General features: G+C 42.2%; 1 protein-coding gene across 6 annotated transcripts in view; it reads left to right on the forward strand.

Moving 5' to 3' along the window:
* The window catches only part of LOC112871931 (myb/SANT-like DNA-binding domain-containing protein 3), a 129,400-nt gene that overhangs the window by 18,755 nt on the left and 93,325 nt on the right, over positions 1-17,320 (forward strand). Inside the window, exon 4 of one of the 6 annotated variants that reach the window (XM_086683606.1) lies at positions 3,842-8,962. The exons of the other annotated variants lie outside the window; for them this stretch is intronic. Within the exon in view, the coding sequence (XP_086539732.1) occupies positions 3,842-4,251 (410 nt within the window). The 3' untranslated portion in view covers positions 4,252-8,962. Of the gene's footprint in view, positions 1-3,841; positions 8,963-17,320 lie in introns of those variants that run through there. 6 annotated transcript variants of the gene reach the window in all.

The raw sequence follows: 17,320 nt of genomic DNA on the forward strand, positions 1-17,320 counted from the left end.
CTCAAAAAGAAACACTAAAAATAAGCAAATAAATTCCACTACTATCACTTTTTAATCCAATCCCCTTCTTTTGGGGATGGGAACTCCAGTACAGAGACTGAGTTACGTATCCAGTCATGGCACATTAACAATCATTGGTCTGTGAAAAGTCCCTATTTTGTGTTCCTTATGTGTTGATTCCCTTGTCATTTGTCACCATTCACCTCATTTATTCTTTTCTTCTGCCCCCTAATCATAACAATGTGCTCGTGCGTTCTCTCACATGTTCTTGAGAGCAGGTGTTGGTGTTTGGTGTACATTTATTTTATTTTATTATTAAAATTTTTTTAATGTTTTTATTTTTTTTTTTTTTTTGAGAGTATGTGCGTGGGGGAGGGGCAGAGAGAGGGAGACAGAGGATCTGCTGACAGCAGCAAGCCCTATGTGGGGCTCGAACTCACAAACCATGAGATCATGACCTGAGCCGAAGCCAGATGCTCAATCGACTGAGCCACCCAGGGGCTCCTGTGTGCATGTATTTTAAATTTACATAGATTGAAAATTGTGCTTTAGATAACATTCCTTTTCTTTTTTTTTTTTTTTTGCTTTTTTCATTTAGAATGTTTTTAAGATCTGTTCCCATAAATTTGTTTCTTTTAGTTGATGCATGACATTCTGTAGTATGCACTCACTGCATCTTATTAATCCATTTTTCTAGTCAGGTCTATTCCCTTTGTTCTACAGGGGAGAAGAGCTGGGGTTTGGCCTGTGCACAGTTTCCTTTCCATCCATTTATTGCCATAATAGGTATTTTCCTGCTGATATTAAACTTACTCAAATTGCCCAAGTGGAAGAATACCTCCTTGCAGTGTCCTCTGCCCCCAGGAAAGCCCTTAGGCCATCCTATCCATTTTGCACAAGACTGAGTTGTTTTCTATGTTGGGTGGCTTTGTTTTACCTGGGAGACAGATTACATGGTGTGTGTTTTTAGCAGGTTGCCATTCCCAGCATAGTCTTTTTCCTAATAATTAGGAGAAGATTCTCCCCATCTGAACACTAGCTTCCATTCATTGGAGCTAATATTTGTGTGAAAGTTAAGTAACTACTCCATCAGGCTCCTCTAGTTTTAAGCTCCAGCTTCTGCCAGAAGAGGCCTGCATTTTTAAGAGCTTCTGCCTCTTAAGAGGCCTGGATTTTTTTAAATATTTATATATTAGCACACATTTAAACTACAAAAGAACAGTTTGAAAGTAGAGTCATTTATTTCTCTGCTCCCAGACATGACCGTACTTGACTTCATGTTCCCAGCTCCATAGAGACAAATTTGGAGATCAAAATTTGGAATATGCACCCATATTCTTAATAATAAAGGGGTTTGTAGTGGATACAACTTGGAGGCAGCATTTTAAGATGCATAAGTGGTCAGCTGAGCAAGGAAGGAGGGAGAGGCTGGGCGTTGTAGTGGTTGAGCTTGGATTTTGGAGTCATGCAGACCTGGATTAGAGTGCTGGCTCTTTTAGCTAGCCAAATGACTTTGGATATTGTATTTGGTTTTCTCTAATAATACCTCCCTCAGAAGGTTGTTTAAGGATTAAATGAGGTGATGCTGCAAAGCACTAGCCTAGTGCCTGGTTAGCTACTCAGAAAATGGTAGCTGCCTTCACCATCATCATCATCATCAGGCCCTTAAAACTTGGAATCGTTTAGACAAAAATGAACATTTAGAAATGGGAAGAGATGAGCAGCATTGTAAGGGCATGAACTTTAAAGATAGAGGAACATACAGAACTATCTTCTGGAATGGAATCAAAGAAAACAGAGGCCAAAAGTGCCAAAAAATGTCTATGTGTCCAGTCTTCAAAGAAGATACTTTCAGATCTAAGGCTAGATGGGAAGCAGATGAGGTAACCTCTTTGCCGTTGTTCACACCTGAGAGATCTTATTCCCAGGGTGAAGCCTTTCCCATTTCCTTGTCCTGTGCCTTGGCTCCACTCAGAACACTGTCCTGTCTACACAGTTGTGCTGTGTTGGGAGGGATGTGACCCACCGCAACCAGTTCATTCCCACACATTTCTGACGTGGCCAGCATCGTCCAGGCCCTGGAATGCATTCTCCACGAGGATGAATAAGAGACACTTTCTGTCTTCAGAGTATTCAGAGACCGGATGGGGAAGTAGTTAAGCCACCAGTTTTAACAAGTGCTCTGCCAGAGGTACGCTCAGGAGGCAGCAGGAGCATGAAGGAAGGACATCTAATTAAGGCATAGCCCTTGGAGTTGGGAAAGATTCCTAGGGAGATATTTTCATTATCTCTGGATGACACAGAAGTACTTTTAACCTTCTCTTTCAAAAGTGAGACTTCTACCTTCTTTCTCTTTAATCTTAATTAGGGACCAGTTATGGTTGTTACCTAACCCCTTGGAGTGAAATAATCTAAACAGTAGCCATTTTCCTTTTATTAACAGAGTATTACGAGTTAGGTTTCCCCCAGTAGCCATTAACATTCCCGGCATCCCATCTTCTGGAATAATGGAGTGGACATAATAATGTAATCAACTCTGTTAATAAATTGATATTATTTTTCTCCAAGGAGACAATTCTCATTATTGGGAACATAAAGCTTCCCAAGAAAGCCTTGGAGTCACAGCTGGAAGACTCCATGGGTTAGTGGAGTTAGTGTCTTCCATATTGAAACTCCTTAATTGATAAAATGTCATTGCCCTATAAAAATACTAGTATGAATGTGGCACCAGCAAAACTGGCATCCTTTTGTATCCATAAGCTCTTCTCCCCTGTGTTCAAAGCTTCAGTCAATAAATATTTACTAGGCATCCTCTATGTACCAAGCAAAATAATTGGTGCCCAAGGATAATAGAAATGAATAAGGCATGGTCCCAAAGTAATACTAGAACATGGTAAGTGCTATTACAGAGGAGTACTCATAGAGAAAGGAGCGATCTGGGGTTTCGCAGATGCTGAACAAAGTGGGGGTTGTGGGGAGGTTGAAAAGGAGAGTCTGGAATAAGAGTGCATGCTTGAGTGAGTGTGGGGCCCCGGGTGGGGAGGGAAGAGGGATGAATAGTTAGCCCAACTTCAGGCTGAAGGAACAGAGACAGAATTATAAAAAAGAGCATGGCCTTTAAAGAATGTGAAGTTTTTGGTACGATTGAAGGGCACCCAGGGTATTTTGGAGTAAGGCGAGAAAAAGGAAGGTCAGAAACCAGATTATGAGGGTTACTAGGCTGCAGTGAAAACTGAGCCAAAAATGGGAACCCCAGAGGAATATTAAGAGGTGAGTTGCAGGTGCAGCAAGAGTCTGAGTCCTGGAAGGAAGCTTGAGAAGGAGCAGTCGGAGAGGAGGTGTCGAAAACTGAGGAGAGAGCCATGGTGTGGAAGCTAACAGAGGAAAGAGATTTCAGGAAGGATTGTCAAGGGCTAGGGAAAGTGTTCACGGCCGGATGAGAAACTGAGACAGAGAGGTCAAACTGACGGAGAACTTAATCTGAAAACCCACCATTGCGCTCGTACCATGGTGTTCTGCTTATTCGGAGTTGTGCACACTTCGGTTTAGAATTTAGGTCAACAGTTCTTGATAAGCACAGTCTCGGACCACTGTTCCTATAGTTCACAGTTCTAGAAACCACATGACGAAACCCTTTATCATTGCTTCTGGAGGGAACACTGGTTTTGACTTGTGGGTTTTGAAAAGTCAGGTGTGGCAAGAGTACCCATAGACAAAGCAGGCCAAAGCAGACACTGTTTCCGCTACATCCTGTGATGGGGGACCTGTCATTTGGAATAGGATTGATACACTCTCTGCCTGTAAAATCTTTGAACGTATGTTTTCTGCTACTGTTTTTCAGAATCATTTGCTGTTTCAAATAGAGAACTGTGCGATGATGAGAAAGAGTTCATACATTTTCCTGTGTGTGAGGGGACCTCTCAACCTGAACCCTCGTGTTCAGCTGTCAGAATAACAGCCAATAAACACTACAGGAGCAAAACCTCTCAGGAAGGTGCTTTAAAAAAGATGCATGAGGAAGAACACCATCAACAAATGTCCATCTTACAGCTGCAGCTGATACAGATGAATGAGGTGCATGTGGCCAAAATCCAGCAGATAGAGCGGGAGTGTGAGATGGCAGAGGAGGAACACAGGATTAAAATGGAAGTTCTCAATAAAAAGAAGATGTATTGGGAAAGGAAGCTACAAACTTTCACCAAGGAGTGGCCTGTCTCCTCATTTAACCGGCCCTTTCCCAATTCACCCTAAGACTGTGGGGGCGGCTCCCTTGTAACCAATCTGTGTCGGCAAAGAAAGCCTGGAACATGAACTTGCGGTCAGTAACTTGTAACAGAGCTACAACTAGGAAAATTAGAGCAGTAGTAGTCACGTATTTAAGAATACATTCAGGTAAACTGCTGCACCCCATGTACCCCTTCAGTGGCAAAGAAGCTGATCCAGTCTCCTGAAAACTATCACTATGAGTGCTATGATTCTGAATGTAATGTCTCTTAATTAGAATTCATACAAGAACCACGTGTGAGTGTTGTTGTATTTTTTTAATCAGATGCAAGTGTGACTATAAAGGAGTGTGGCTGATTTTTTTTTTTTTTTTTAATAGCGGAACTTTTCTATCCAAGTGAACGCGTTCCCGTTGAAAGTGGCTGAAAGTCCCTGGAGGCCACATGTTTCTCCAGGGGTGATGCTATTGCTCAGAACTCGCTGGAGGTCTTTAGGGAAACCTCCATGAGAGCCTTTTTCCTTCCCCCCACCCCCAGTGTCATTCTTTGAGTGGCTTTTCTGATTTTAAACACCCAACATTTGGAAGGATATTTTCTCATGTGGCTCATGAACTGCCTTTGAAGGCCTTTCCCCAAAGAGGGGTTCCAAATAATGGCTCCAAAAGCAGTAGCTTTGTTGGAACTAAGGATGTAACTGCTTTGAGGGACAAATGTTCATTTAGATTTCTATAACCTATCATGTTTGTTTTATTAAGAGATAAGACTTGCAATTTTATAGTCACACTGTGTATGTTTTTTAAAGGTGCTGCCAACCCCACTGTGCTCATTTTTGCTTTCCCTCTGTAGTTTCCTCCCAACTTTGTGCTACTGAGTTAATGGGTGCCCTGTTTTTAATCATCGGCCACCTAGGGAAAGGCCCTTCCCTCACCATGCTCATGGTGCTAGCTATTAGTAATGCTGTGGAGTTTGCATCACACGGTTAGCTTTGGCTTTTTAAGAACCCGTTACCAGCATATTTGGAACTATGGATTGGCAAATGGATATTTTGATTTAGTTGTGAGATAGCTTCTCCTGTAGCCTAGTGTTAAAACCAGTTCTGGGATGTTGGGCACAGCAGTAGCTGGAACAAGAAAAGTGACATGTGTCAAGGCAGGTCAGCAATTTCTGAGCATGAAATTTCAAGGCCACGTGCTGGAGAAAGAAAAGTATGTGTGGCAGAGGCTATGTAGGGGGGTGTGGGGTGAGAAGCCAAGGCCTGAATTCTGATCTTGGCTCTGCCTCAAAGTGCTGTGTGACCTGGGGTAACTCCTTTTAATCAGTGCCTGTAATAAAGTAAGGCATTGGTTTAGATAATGTTTAGAATCTTCTGCAACTCCTTGACTTTGGTGTGGTCTGCATAGTCTTGAATGGGTACTGCTAACATCCGAATTGTCCAGAAGGTATGGGTCATTAGGGAACAATTGATTACTGCTTTGGCTAAGCTTCCCGCCTTCCTAAGTTTTGAATTTGGGTCCTGGGGACTATAAGTTGAGTAAGATAAACATATACTTGTTATTTAATTTACGCACTACATAAAACTTAAATGGATATCAATTTATACTCTGATCATATTTTAAATATCTCAGAAGCACTAGTTATTTGAAGGAAAGCTATAAAGACTAGATTTGAAAGAAAGGATCCTTTTGTAAGGATTTGTATTCTTAATTTCATGTTTACAAAATGGACCCTTTAGAGAAGACACATCTAGGTAAAGTCCCAAGGTTAAATGGTTTATGGAAGACAGAACTTGACTCTCCATGCCCTCCTACCCGCTCAGGATTAGGGCAGGGAATGGCAGGCCCTCAACACAGATGTGAACAGAGTGAAGTTTCCCTTTGTTTCACCTACTGATCCATCTGGAAATCTTGTTAATATGCAGCTTCTGGAGTGGGGCCTGAGATTTTGCATTTCTTACAAGCTCCCCAGTTTTGCCAGTTCTGCTTGTCTGGTCCCCACACTTCCGAGTAGCAAGGTTTTTTTAGAGGACTTTGTGAAGTTTTTACTTATCATCCTCCCAGACTCTCCCAAATTGGGTTAGGTACACTTTGTGTATAGCAGTGTGCTGGACATTATCCTCTCTCAGAATTTATCACTTAAGCACACAGACAGCAATGCAGAACAACACAAAACATGCTCACACACATAATGAAATTATAAAAACAGAATGAATTCCTAACCAAATAAAGGATAATTAAACCGAAGCCTAAAGTACTGTGCTCTACTGTTAACGGTATTTATGAGTTTATAATGGTAGTTTTCAACCTTGGCTATGCATAAAGATAGTATTTTATAAATAATTAGTCCCACCTGGTCCCAATCCCAGAGGATTCTGGTTCAGTTGACTTGGGTTGGGGCCTTGTCCTCTACATTTTTCAGAAGGTTTATTGGAGGTTATGATACATCACTGGGATTGAGAACCAGTGGTGTAGAGTTCACAGTTATGTCTCATTTGATCCTTAATCCTGTGAGGTCATGCAGAAGTCAGGAAATGATGCTCAGAGAAGAATCATCTGGTACCAGACCAGTGGCTGGTAGATGGCAAAGCAGAACTTCAGTCCTAGGTCTCTCGACTCCAAAACAGATAGTCCCACCTGCCTGCGCCTATGCCATCCCTCAAAGTTATATCATGGATTTGTTTTATCCTGAGAGTCAGATCACACCTGCAGTGTACTTTGGTGTCTTCATTCATGGGCAGGTATATGTTCATTTCACCATTGAGCAGTTCCTTACTGAGGTGGATATGCAATAACCAATTCTTGGTAGGTGCTGTAGGGAACAGACAAATTTTAAGACAGTTCACCATCCCCCACCCTGCCAAATCGTGGACACACCCAATCGGGGAGGTAAGACTTACACGCAGTTGTCATGTACTCCATTAGTGCATGTCTTCCAGTGCATTTGTAGCTCAGAGGAAATGCCACCTCCCCCGGGAAGGAAGACCTCTTGGGAGAGGTGGTATCTGAGCTAAGTCTTTAGAGTTGGCATTTGGACAGGTGGAGGTTCAGAAAGAAGAGAACCTTTGCTAGATGCAACAGATGCAATCTGTTGAAGATTCAAGATGATGAGACACATAATTGGGAGGCAGTGAGAACATGGTGAATTTCCAAATTGGGTAGCAGCATGAACGCTGTGCTCCAGGAGGAAGATGAGAAGGTGCAACTGAGTTTAGGGAAGACTGGAGTGCAGGAGATGAGGTAGGTAGGAGGGTCTTGCCCTGGTCAGGATGAGATGATAGGATCTAGAGGAGGCTGTCGTCAGACAGGGAGACCAACGTGAAGGGCACTGCAGAGGTGGAATCAGTCAGGCTTGGCAGTTGATTGCTCTTGTTGGAGAGGAGGGGTGAGGTGTTAAAGCTATGTGCCAGAAAGAACCATGCTGCCGATTGAAATGAAGAAAGGATGCATTTCTGGCTCTGACCCAACCTAGGAGGTGCCGAGAGATGAACTAACATTGTTGCCTCCATGCAGCCTCGAACATGGAATGGGAGGGAGCACCTCTACCCATCTCTGCCGTGGCTGGCCTCTCTTTGCTCAGACTTCTTCTTCCACCTGTCCCTCCGATGACACTTTAGCCCGGGGTCTTTGTCAGCCCCCTCATTTGGTGCTGCCTCGGCCACCAGTACCTCCAATGCAGGTGGTGGTGCATGTCACCATCACTTACAATGGCTTTGCCCTAGAAAGATCAGAAAAGGTCCTTTCTTTAGTGTCCCACGTTGTATAAAGGGGCATTGGCTGAGAGGGGCTGTTCATGCCCATGTATGCCTATTACAGTCCCTTTATAAAAGTCAAACATGGAATTCTACCCTACTCATCAAAGTTTTAGGGAACGTTTTAGGAATTTTGCAGAGAGAATCTTGAAAGGCATTGACTTTGTTGTTGTTGTTTTGTAGTTGTTGTTGTTGGAAGAAAGAGACTAGAAGAAGAGGCAGCATGGTGGGAGAGTGCATTTGAGTTGTCAACAGCCTCTGCAGTGTCAGGTCAATTACATCAGTACTTGGTTTGGACCAGAGGAGAGGAATGGCTCTGCCTCCTGGGAATGTCAGAAGGACCTGATAATTATATTTGGCAAAGCCACAAGGAATGGCTCTGTAATGTCATTGTGAAGAATTACCCTTTTAATAGCATTTCTGGATGTCTGAGCTTTTCACATGGAGTGACACTTCTTTTCTGCTCTGGCTTTCTTCGTTGGGCTGCCTCCCGTGGCTCCTCCTGTTCTTCCTCGCCCTTGCTTTGATACCAGTTCGTGTTTTCTGTCTTCCACCTTCCCAGCCCTGTTCCTCCAGCCCCTCCTCCTGTACCCACCATAGCTCCTACTCTCCCCTGTTTTAGAGGTGGAGTCATGTGAGAATGTGTGTGAGGGAAATACTGGCTAAAGGGCAGCACATTCAACATCTGGTGTCAACAAGGAGAAGCGTAGCCTTAGACTAGCCAAACTGAGGACAACCTGCTTCCATGCTGCATCTGCTACTTTTGTGTTGGTGGGACTCAGAAGTCATGGGGCAAGACCACCAGTGATCCGTGACTGCAACAAATTATTTTCCTAATCGTGCCATATATTATGCCCTTCAACACAATTTACTAATCTTTGCCTCCGTTTCTCCATCTGTGAAAGTGGTGTAATACTTATCTACCTCCCTTAAATGTTGTGAAGATTAGTCTATGTTAGTAAAGCACTTTTGAAATAAAGAGTGATGTAAAGCATTTTAACATTATTGTTGTCATTGTGGAATGGATGCCCTCCTGTAGAGAAACTCCTTTATAGGGGAAGTACCCAGGTGCACTATGGTTCAGGAACACCCAGTGTAGAAAACTTACATAAAGTTACAAGAGTGAGATTATTTTCTTTGTGAAAAATTTCAACATGACATTTCCTAAAACAGCCCTTTGGTGCATTTAGAATGAGGTTCAATTTATAGAAGGGTGATTTAAGTAAATTTTTTAAAGAACATACCTATTGAACCTCCATAACCCACTGTAACTGTCAGGATTGCAAGCTGACTGTTACCCCAACAGTGCAGTTTATCATCATTAGGTGGAAAACTTATATTCCTACATTATCCAGATACCCAGATTCTGTGTGAGGGTTCCCTCACTGTTGCCACTCATTGGAATGGACAGAATGGTGATCTGCTACTTCTGAATGAGAGGATCAGAAGCTCTAGTTCTGCTTGCAAGATGTCTTGACAGCACTGCCACTGTGTGTGTGTGTGTGTGTGTGTGTGTGTGTGTGTGTGTGTGCATGTGTGTGTAAGATTAACCTGTACCTTTATTAAAGGGCTCAGGGCGGGAGGTTCTCCATCCATAAATATGGGCTTCCTTCTCCTGGTGACTGCCAAGAGATTTAATTGGGTTCTGTTCTGAGTTTTCTTTTTGTGGGTTTATTGAGGTGGGGGGGGAGATTCCAAACCCTGTTACTTAAGAGATAGGTTACTTTTGATAAAAAGAATGCTTGTTAATAGAGAAAGTACTGTAAGTAGCAGAAGTCAGTAGAAGTAGAAGGTGTCAGGTTTTGTCCCATTCTTCTGGTTCAGCTTCCAGAGTAACCAAGAAGGAAGCTCAGTGGTTGTTGCTCTGCTGGTGAAATACATACGGATCTAGATTCTTATCCTTGAGTATTTTGTTTGTTTGTTTGTTTGTTTAAGTTTCTTTATTTTGAGAAAGAAAGAAAGCACAAGCACTCATGTGTGGAAAAGGGGCAGAGAGGGAGAGAGAGAACACCAAGCAGGCTCTGTGCTGTAAGCACAGAGCCCAATGTGGGGGTTGATCCCATGAACCCTGAAATCATGACCTGAGCTGAAACCAAGAGCCAGATGCTTAACTGACTGAACCACCCAGGTGCCTCAAAATTCTTACCCTTGAGTCTTTTTTTTTTAATTAAAAATTTTTAAAATTTATTTATTTTGAGCGAGAGACAGAGAGAGAGAGAGAGGAAGGGAGGGGCAGAGAGAGGGAGAGAGAGAGAGAATCCAAGCAGGCTCCACATGTCAGCACAGAGCCTGACATGGGGTTCGAACTCACGAATCGTGAGAGCATGTCCTGAACTGAAATCAAGAGTCACCAAGCCACCCAGGCACCTCTTAATTTTTTTTAACATTCATTTATTTTTGAGAGAGACAGCATGAGCAGGGGATGGGCAGAGACAAAGGGAGACACAGAATCTGAAGCAGGCTCCAGGCTCTGAGCTGTCAGTACAGAGCCTCAGGCTTGAACCCATGAACCACAAGATCATGACCTGAGCTGAAGTCGGACATTCAACCAACTGAGCCACCCAGGCGCCCCTCTTATACTTGAATCTCGAAGCGTGTCTTTGGATGGGCTAGTATTAGATCTTCTGTAGGATTGGAGGGTGGTTACTTCACACTTAACCACTGAGAAGTCTAGGGAGTAGCAGGGCAGAAGCTATTCAGGGGAAGCTCTTCTCAGTGTGATAGCAGAAGTACAAGAGGACAAGCCCAACTGTAGAAGCATTTTTATTTCAAATTTTGGTGTTAAATCTGCTAATATTTCCTTGGCCAGAGCAAGTCATATGGCTGGGCTCAAAGTCACGCAGAGGGAAGTAGAGTCCTCCTAAGAAGGTGAAGTGAAGAGGTGAATATTTTGAACAATAATTTAATCTACCACAGTATCACAAGTCGAAGGGAACCAGTGGAATACCAGACTTGAGACCATATAATAACAGAGAATCTAGGAGGAAATGCTTCCCTGTTTTTCATCTTCTACTGAGGCACTCCTTCCTTACTTCTTTCACTCCTCTTTCTCCTGGAGGAGAGCTTTTAAAGTAGTGATGATAATAGATAATAGGGATGTTGGATTAAATGAGTAATATGTATTTAGTTCTATGCATTTAGAACAGAGCCTGGCACATAATAAACACTAAGTTTTAGCCATTATTTTTTTCTCTCAAGTTTATATGGCTTCTAAATGGGGCCAGACAGATTTAAACCCAAGTGGCCTGACTCTGGAGCTTATGCTTTTTTTTTTTTTTTAATTTTTTTTTCAACGTTTATTTATTTTTGGGACAGAGAGAGACAGAGCATGAACGGGGGAGGGGCAGAGAGAGAGGGAGACAGAATTGGAAACAGGCTCCAGGCTCTGAGCCATCAGCCCAGAGCCCGACGCGGGGCTCGAACTCCCGGACCGCGAGATCGTGACCTGGTTGAAGTCGGACGCTTAACCGACTGCACCACCCAGGCGCCCCTGGAGCTTATGCTTTTAAGAATCATAATACACATGGGGCACCTGGCTGGCTTAGTCAGTAAAGCATGCGACTCTTGATCTCAGGGTTGTGAGTTTGAGTCCCACATTGAGTGCAGAGATTACTTAAAAACAAAAAACAAAGACAAGCAAACAGACAAAAAAAGGATCATAACACACCGCCTTGCTATTCAGAGCCCTAGTTCAAATCTTAGTTTTGCAAAGAACATGACCTTCTGAATATTAGACCATCATCTGTATAATATCTATTTCCCAAGATTGCTATAATGAGACTACAAATATGGAAGAGCCATATAAACTATAAAAAAGAGTCCCTAAAACTCTCTTCTGATATTCTGTGTTACAAGAGAATCCAGGACTTTCTTCTAACGTCACAAAACTTCATCTTAATCTCTCCTTCCAGCCTCCCCACTCTGACACTTCCTGAGTACATTCATCAGTCTCTCCATTTCAGAGCCTGGCTCTGTGAAATTACTTCCATTGATCCCTCTACCAGGAGTGCTGTCGGCCTCTCCATAACCCCTTCCCATCACCTATGCTGCTGAAGTGTCACCCATTCTTCAAAGTCAAGTGACACCAGGACACACTCCTGGAACCTGGGCTCTGGTCCCAGGTTTGCTAGTAACTCATCATGTGAGTGAGAGCAAATTACTAGGTCTTTCTTGATATTAATTTCCTTATTTGTAAAATAAGGCTGTTGGAGGAGAGAATCTCTAAATTCCCTTCCCCTGTTCTAATTAGTCTAATTCTCAAGGTAAACTAATCTTTTCAATTTACTGCATGTAACCCAAGTTTTCAATTTAGCATCTCTTTAAAAGATTATGTGCACATAAATGGAATTCAAATACTGCATCCAAGTGTATCAGCCCCAAGGTTGAAAGCTCCACTTGTAAAAGTTATTGATGTTAGGATAATGATTGTACTTGAATTGTTTCTAAAGCAATCTAAGTACAGTCAGTGCAAGAACTTCTATATAATGGGTACAAAAGGGTTGCTGCTTCCCAAAATGTAATTTTCCCAACAAAATGCAATTGGGTACTCTTTCCTTTAGCTATTTCAAACTGGCCAATGCTATAGATTATAGAATAGTTTTATTTTACAAATTGCCCTGTTCTAAGACAATAATATGTACATTTTTATATATGCTTTGAAATTCTTATCAGTTGATTTCAGTAGATGACATCTGTTATAAAATCAGCGCTGTCTGAAATCTACTTAGAATGAAAGGAAGGGAGTTAGCATTTATTGAACATCTTCTGTGGGTTCTAGGCATGTATGTGTATCATTTAATTCTTTTTTTAAATCTCATTTAATGCTTAAAATACTCTGCAGGAGTAGGTAATATCACCTATATTTTAAAGATAATGAAATGGAAGATTAGAGAGGTTAAGTGACCTGTTCAGTATCACATATCTGAACTGTATGCTTAAAAAATTGTTAACATGGTAAATTTTATGTCACTATAAGAAAAAAAAATCACATACCTGGTAAATAGCTTAACTAGATTTAGATACCAACTCAGTTTGCTTTGATTGTCTGTTTACAGCATGTGAGAAGATAAGCAACTTTGGTTATGTTTATCGAATATCTTCCACCACTGAGGAGCCAGAAACAAAGAGAAGCCGAAAGAAGAGCTAAATGAGGTTAAGGGTGTCAGCAACAGCAAAGCTAGTAGCTCAATTCTGTCTGACAACAAGCGGAGAATCAGGACCAAGACGAAGAAGAGAGGTCACCGATCAGTTTTGCCATGTAGATTAGTGTTTCTCAAACATTAGTGTGCATGGGAGTCACCTGAGCATCTTGTTGAAATTGCAGATTCTGGTCCAGTAAATCTGGGGTGGAGCCAGATTTTGCATTCCTAACAAGCTCCCGAGGTGCTGGTGATGTTGCTGATCCACGAACCAAACATTGAGTCCAAGGATTTTAGATCACGGTAACCTCCACGGCAGTGAAGTGTGGTTTTCAGATCCCTCTCACCAGAGAAAGTGAGGGTGCTTTCACAAAGCAAATTCTGGGCCCAACCCAGACCTACTGAATCAGAATCCCTGAAGGCCAGACTGGAAATCCACACTTTTTTTTTTTTTTAGTAAATTTTTTTAATGTTTATTTATTTTTGAGAGAGAGACGGAGCGCAAGCAGGGGAGGGGCAGAGAGAGGGAGACCCAGAATCCCAAATAGGCTCCAGGCTCTAAACTGTCAGCACAGAGCCTGACATGGGGCTCAAACTCACAAACTGTGAGATCATAACCCGAGCTGAAGTCGGCCGCTCAACTGAGCCACCCAGATGCCCCTATACTTTTTTTTTTTTAAGTTTATTCACTTATTTGAGAAGGGGGGGCTCAGAGAGAGGGAGAGACAAAATCCCAAGCAGGCTCCACGCTGTTAGCCCAGAGCCCAGCTCAGGGCTCAAACCCATGAACCATAAGGTGAGATCATGGCCCGAGTCCAGATCAAGAGTCGTACACTTACCTGACTGAGCCACTCAGGTGCCCCTGTAGATCTACACTTTTAACAAGCTTTCCAGTTGCTTGTTAGGTATAATACAGTTCTGGAACCACTGCTAATAGGACATCAGCATGGCATGATAATAAAAATCACTTCACTTGCATACTCCTTTCCAGTTGATAAAGCCTTTTCACATTCTGTTTCTCCTGTACCTACAGCAAGATGATGAAGGCAATACCATTAGCCCCACTTTGCTGACAGAGAATCTAACATCTCCTGTGGTTAAGTGCTGGACTCAAAGGTCTTCTGACTCCTAGGAAAGTGTTCTTTTTATTATTTTGTGGCTCTCTCTCCCACTTTACCATATCTTCACTTATACTCCTACACAAATTAGAAGTTCTTTTATGTCTAAAAAGCTTTGCAGAGCAATTTTCTTGCTATGATGCTTTTAAAGATTTCAATCTAATTTAATTTAGCACATTAAGAAGCACAGTTTATGCTTATAAGCATAAAGCTACCCAAGGTCATGGCAAAAAAAAAAATGTTTGATGAAGAAATAGACTGCATTGAGTATTTTAAAATCTTTTTTTTTTTTTTACCCTCCACCTAGATTTACCAATTGTTAATGGCTTTTCTCTCTCTCAAGCACTTGAAAGCTGCAGATATTATGACACTTTGCCCCTAAATTCTTCAGCATGCATGCACTAAGAACATGTTCCTACATTACCATGATCCCATTATCACACCTAAGAAAACTGATATTAACTCAATAATATCATCTATGTGTAATCTACATTCAAATTTCTCAAGTTGCCTTAAGAATGTCTTTTATTGCTATTGATTTTCTCAGATTCAATCAAGGCTTATTGCATTTGGTTGGTTTTGTCTTTTTAGTCTATTTTAATGTAGAACAAACCTCTCTTCTCTCCTTTTTTGTTTTTCATGACATTACATTTAAAGTCCAGGCCTTGTCAATGTGCCCCATATGCTGGATTTATTTGATTTATTCCTCATGATTAGATTTGATTCAGGTTAAACCTCTTTGGCAAGACTAGCATGTATATTATGTTATATTCTCATTACATAACGTGGGGAGTTACATTGGTGAGGCTAAATTTGATCACCTGGTGAAGGCACTATCTGCTAATTCTCTCCATTATAAAGTTGTGTTTTTCACTCATAGGTAATAAGTTATCTGTGGGGTGATACTTTAAGACTCTGAATATTCTGTCCCCAACAAACTTCCACCCAATGGTTTTAGCATCCATCAATGATCATCACTCTGATGTTATTTCATGGGGATTACAAAATCATTATTAAATTAGTCTTGACTATTTGCCAGCATTCATATGGAAAGAAGGTATGCCAGATCTGAGAAAAATCTGAATTTAGTTCAGAAAGCAAAGGGTCCCCTTTGCCCCTTCTTAAGAAGCTGTCTTCCTTAAGGGCGCCTGGGTGGCTCAGTCAGTTAAGTGTCTGACCTTGGCTTAGGTCATGATCTCGTGGTTCATGAGTTCAAGCCCTACATCGGGCTCTGTGCTGACAGATTGGAGCCTGGAGCCCGCTTCAGATTCAGTGTCTCTGCCTCTGTCTCTCTCTCTCTGCCTCTCCCCTGCTTGTGCTCTGTCCCTCAAAAATGAATAAATGTTAAAAAAAAGAAAAAGAAGCTATCTCCCTTAGAACTCCTCTTCTGGAGGTGAGTAGGAAGAGGGGTAGGTTTTTCCTCTCCCCCCACCCATGTTAATAAGTGCACACCTGAGATAAAAGGCTCCTAACTTCCTTTTCCTAAGCACTCCTGCTTCTGGGTACCTTTCTGGTCTGTGCCTCTGGTGCTGTGGATCTCTCCTGAGCGGTGCTGGGAAAATCACGTTTTCTTTCCCCTTAACATCAATGACCACTCTTCTCAAATCTGACCCCATGTTTCTCTGTAGTAGAGCAGTAATCTGGCTAAGAGAGAGGGCTAGGTACCTGATTTGAAGTGGTGTCTAGTACATACATTGCATGTTTTAGGTCAGTTTTTTAAAAAAAAAGGAACTTTGCATAAAAGATAGGGAGAATGAGATTGTCCACATCAATGATGGTTGATGAAGACTGGGGTAGAAAGTCTAAGGAGGGAGTTTATGGGATTACAGTGGGGCCAAAGCTGCCTTCACCTGCCTTTTGATCCAGCCACTTCCCCCACCCACCATGCCCACTCCACCCCTATTTCCCTTTCTTGTCAGAGAACATCAAAGCCAGGATCCAGGAATTTCTTCGATATCTCAATACCATATGTGTAATACCCACATGAGTCAGCCTCCATTCTATCTTCCCTCTTGTTACAAAGAAAGTGTCTTCTCTCAAGTCAATCCCTCCATCTGTGCTTTGAATTCCACCCCTTCCTGTCTTCTCAAGCATCTTGAAATTATCCTTATCCCACTACTGGTTATCCTTTATCCTGTTTGTATACTCAACTCCCCCCACCCCACTGGATCTTTATCATCATTATTTAAATACTGTACAGTCTCATCTCTTAAAAAGTCCCTCTTCTACCTACAGTCACCTTCTCTTCACAGCCAAGCTGTTTAAACGTTCTTCTCCATTTTCCACTTATTACTCATGTCTCAACATGCTCTAATCTGGATTCTGCCCCTACCACTTTATTGATGGCTTTTGCTAAAATCACCGATGACTTCAACTGGATATAGCCATTGGACACTATTCAGGACTCGTCTGCTTGATCTTTCAGTAACATTTGACTAGTTGACCACTTCCTGCTTCTTGAAATACCTTTTGGTCACTATGACATTGTTCTTTCCTCATTTTCCTCCTAATTTTCTGGCAATTCTTTCCTAGTCCCCTCCATTGGAGTTCCTCAGGGCTTCAGCCTAGGCCCTCTTCTCATTTTGTAGAATCTCCTACACTTTCAAGTCATCACATCCACTTCCATGACTTCAATTAATTGATCCTTTGATGACTCCCACACTCTATGCCCAGTGTAAATCTCTTAAGAACACCAGACTTATAAATCCAACTGCTACTGATGGCTTGATACAGATACCTCACTGGCCCCTCAGACTCAGTGTGCCTACAGCTGAACTCATCATCCTCTCTCCAAACCTGCTTCATCTCTGAAAATGGCTATTTTAGTGAATGCCACTGAAGGTAGGGCTAACCCTGGCTTGACTCTTTCTCTCCATCAGCCCCTATATATCTAGTTAGTCACCAGATTCTGTTGATTCCCCCCTCCCTTAATCTAATTCATTTACTTGTCCACATCTTCTCTAGTCCAAGCTACCATCATCACTTACCACTGCAATAGCTCTCCCATGGTTTTCTTGGGTACGCTGTGCCTTTCCAATCCACTCTGTACACTGCAGCCCAAGTGATTTTTTCAACAGCATCACTGAGATATAATTA

The sequence above is a fragment of the Puma concolor genome, chromosome D4 (genome assembly GCF_028749965.1).
Source record: "Puma concolor isolate L17-30 chromosome D4, mPumCon1.1.hap2, whole genome shotgun sequence".
NCBI lineage: Eukaryota > Metazoa > Chordata > Mammalia > Carnivora > Felidae > Puma > Puma concolor.